This window comes from Mus caroli, chromosome 7 (genome assembly GCF_900094665.2).
Source record: "Mus caroli chromosome 7, CAROLI_EIJ_v1.1, whole genome shotgun sequence".
Classification (NCBI taxonomy): domain Eukaryota; kingdom Metazoa; phylum Chordata; class Mammalia; order Rodentia; family Muridae; genus Mus; species Mus caroli.
Window position 1 is genome coordinate 88764144 of NC_034576.1, and position 2839 is coordinate 88766982.

General features: G+C 32.7%; 1 protein-coding gene across 1 annotated transcript; it reads right to left on the reverse strand.

Annotated features, from left to right (window-relative positions):
• Positions 1-273: 273 nt before the first annotated feature.
• On the reverse strand, positions 274-1200 carry LOC110297183 (olfactory receptor 13G1). The gene has a single exon (XM_021165924.1). It carries the CDS (start codon positions 1198-1200, stop codon positions 274-276), a length of 927 nt encoding a protein of 308 aa, XP_021021583.1.
• Between the last annotated feature and the right edge of the window lie 1639 nt (positions 1201-2839).

Below are 2839 nucleotides of genomic sequence, written 5' to 3' on the forward strand. Positions count from 1 at the left end.
AAAGGAAGCCTTTTAGTTGATGTCTTAAAGTATTTGAAGTTTCCCTATTCAAAGTTGAATATATTGCTTATATATTCAAATGTAATTAACATTGCTACATATAAATTGTACTCTGCATCATTTCCCCAAAAACCTGTGACTTTTTAAAACAGAATGTGGATTTTACATACCACACTTATATGTGGAGTTACTTATAAAAGAAAGGATATAAATTTGAGATTTTATAGGTAAGATGATTTTACTGGAGTAAGGTTGTATTCCATTCTGAAACCATTAACCTTTTAAAAATGCAAATACTTTCCTAATTCCTGATTGCATCTCTTTGTTCCTGAAGCTATATACTATTGGGTTCAATGTAGGAGTTACTAGAGTATATAGTGCAGCTACCACCTTGTCTTTATCAAAGGTATAGCTGGATGCAGGTCGGATATAGGTGTAGATAACAGGAGAATAGTAAAGGGATACCACCATGAGGTGCGATGAGCACGTAGAGAAGGCCTTCTTCTTGCCTTCTGTTGTGCGGATGCGGAGAATAGCAGCAATAATAAATCCATATGAAATGCAGGTTAGAGTAAAGTCTCCCACAGCCAGGGTGATATCAGCAACATACACCATCACCTCATTGACTCTTACAGGACTACAAGACAAAGCAAGCAGTGGGGGTATTTCGCAGAAGAAGTGGTCAATTATATTCGGCCCACAGAAAGTCAGCCTCAGAATGAGACCAGTGTGTACCCAGGAATTGGTTACTGCAATAGCCATGACAATGCTAAGCAGGGCTATACATGTATAGTGGTTCATAATAGTACTATACCGAAGTGGAAAGCAAATGGCCACATAGCGGTCATAGGCCATGGTAGTGAAGAGCACCATCTCAGCCCCCAAGGACCATGTAAAAAAGAAGAGCTGGGACATGCAACCCCCATATGAAATTGAATTTTTTGATGTTAACATTGTTCCCAACATTTTGGGTATGATGCTTGTAGTGCAGATTATGTCCACCACTGCCAGAGCCAGAAGGAGAATATACATGGGTGTGTGCAAGGTGGTGTTATAGATTATGGCAACAACAATTAGCATATTACCAAGAAGAGCCACAAGGTAGATAAAAAGAAAAACAATGAAAAGTATTCCCTGAAGTTCAGACTTTTGAGTAAGTCCCAGAATCATAAACTCACTAACAATGCTGAAGTTCATCATGCACGAGTGATTAGACAGAAAATTTCTCTCTGTGTGAACAATTGCAAGTGATAATTTGGGGTATATGACGTCTCACTATTGATGATAAGCAATTTTGTAGCATACGTTTCTCTATGATGGGATACTGATTTCCAGGCAATATCCTCTATTCTCCAGATTCCATTCTTTGATTTCTTTTCTTCCATGAATAACTTAAATAAACTGAAGACAATAGTGGGCTTAAAAATAGGAGAAAGATACATATTATCAAATATTCTAATATCACCATTTTACTTGCAACTTGCCTGAATAGAATTCTCATTCACACAGTCTACCAATATAGAAACAAGATAAAAAAAAACCCACATATTCTAATAATTTGGTTGGATGAATAATGTTGTTGAGGTGACTTTCTTTGACAAATATAGAAGCAAAAATATTAGGATCCATAAAAGCCAATGGGACCAACTATAATGAAGATGACGCAGAGGAATATATTCAACACATTATCTTGATTTGTACATTCTTGAAATCCCTAAAAAATAGATGTATTGCACTCCAAACACTCAGAAAACTTCAAATGTCTGTTTTCTTATAGTTTTTCAGATTGTTAGTAAATCAAATAAAATGTGTAAAATAATTGTTGCCATTAAATTCAAGATAATTACATTGTTGAATATCCTATTTCATATACATATACACACATATATATGTATATATATACATATATATATACATACACACACACATATATGTGTGTGCATGTGTATGTATGTATTTATTACATACAACTTTCAAGAGCTCATAGTCTGCTACTACCAAACTCTAAATAAACTGATACAATATGCTATTTAGAATTAATCAGTGTTTCTACAAGGTAGTCAACAAAAGGATGAGCTTAAAAAATATAATCAGTGCCCAATAATACTTCTTTCCAAAAAGTCTCTCGCATCATACTTGTAATAAAATTTTGTACATTTACTTTGATAGAATTGCATTTTATGCACTGCCAATAAGAGATGACAATTCAAGGCTTTCATGATGCTTGTGACAAGGTAATATATTAAGTTTTTCCAGAATTGCAATTTTGTCAATAAAACTTTATCAGTGATTCACATATTTTCAAATATTTTATATTATTTATTATGGTTAAATAAAGGCAAAAGTGAGAAAAATTTTCTGTAGATTCTCAAACTTGATCTATAGGCTTAATTTCCCTATTTGATGAACTGATTTAGGACTCTGATAGTTTCTTCTGTAACTGTTGAGAATGGAAGGAACAAATATAACTTTTGTTTAATATGTAATCCACTTTAAAAATCCTGAAAAATTATAATTTAATTATATTTGATTATAATAGAATTAATTTAATTATAATATTATTAGAATTTAAAACGTTCTTCAAAGTGAAGGAAGCAACTACACGTAGAACACTACGTGTTCTAATAACATTCCATGTATTCTAGAGGATGGTTTTATTTGCTTATGTCCTATTGCCATTCAAAAGACATCCCAAAAGGCTAAACTAGATATCACCTCAAGGGCATGAGAGTTAAATAAAGGATACCTCTTAATATAAAAATATTGCTTATATTTTAATTAATGTTAGAGTTTCATTATTATTTTAATGTGATGATGTAGTTTCCTACCTATAGATAAT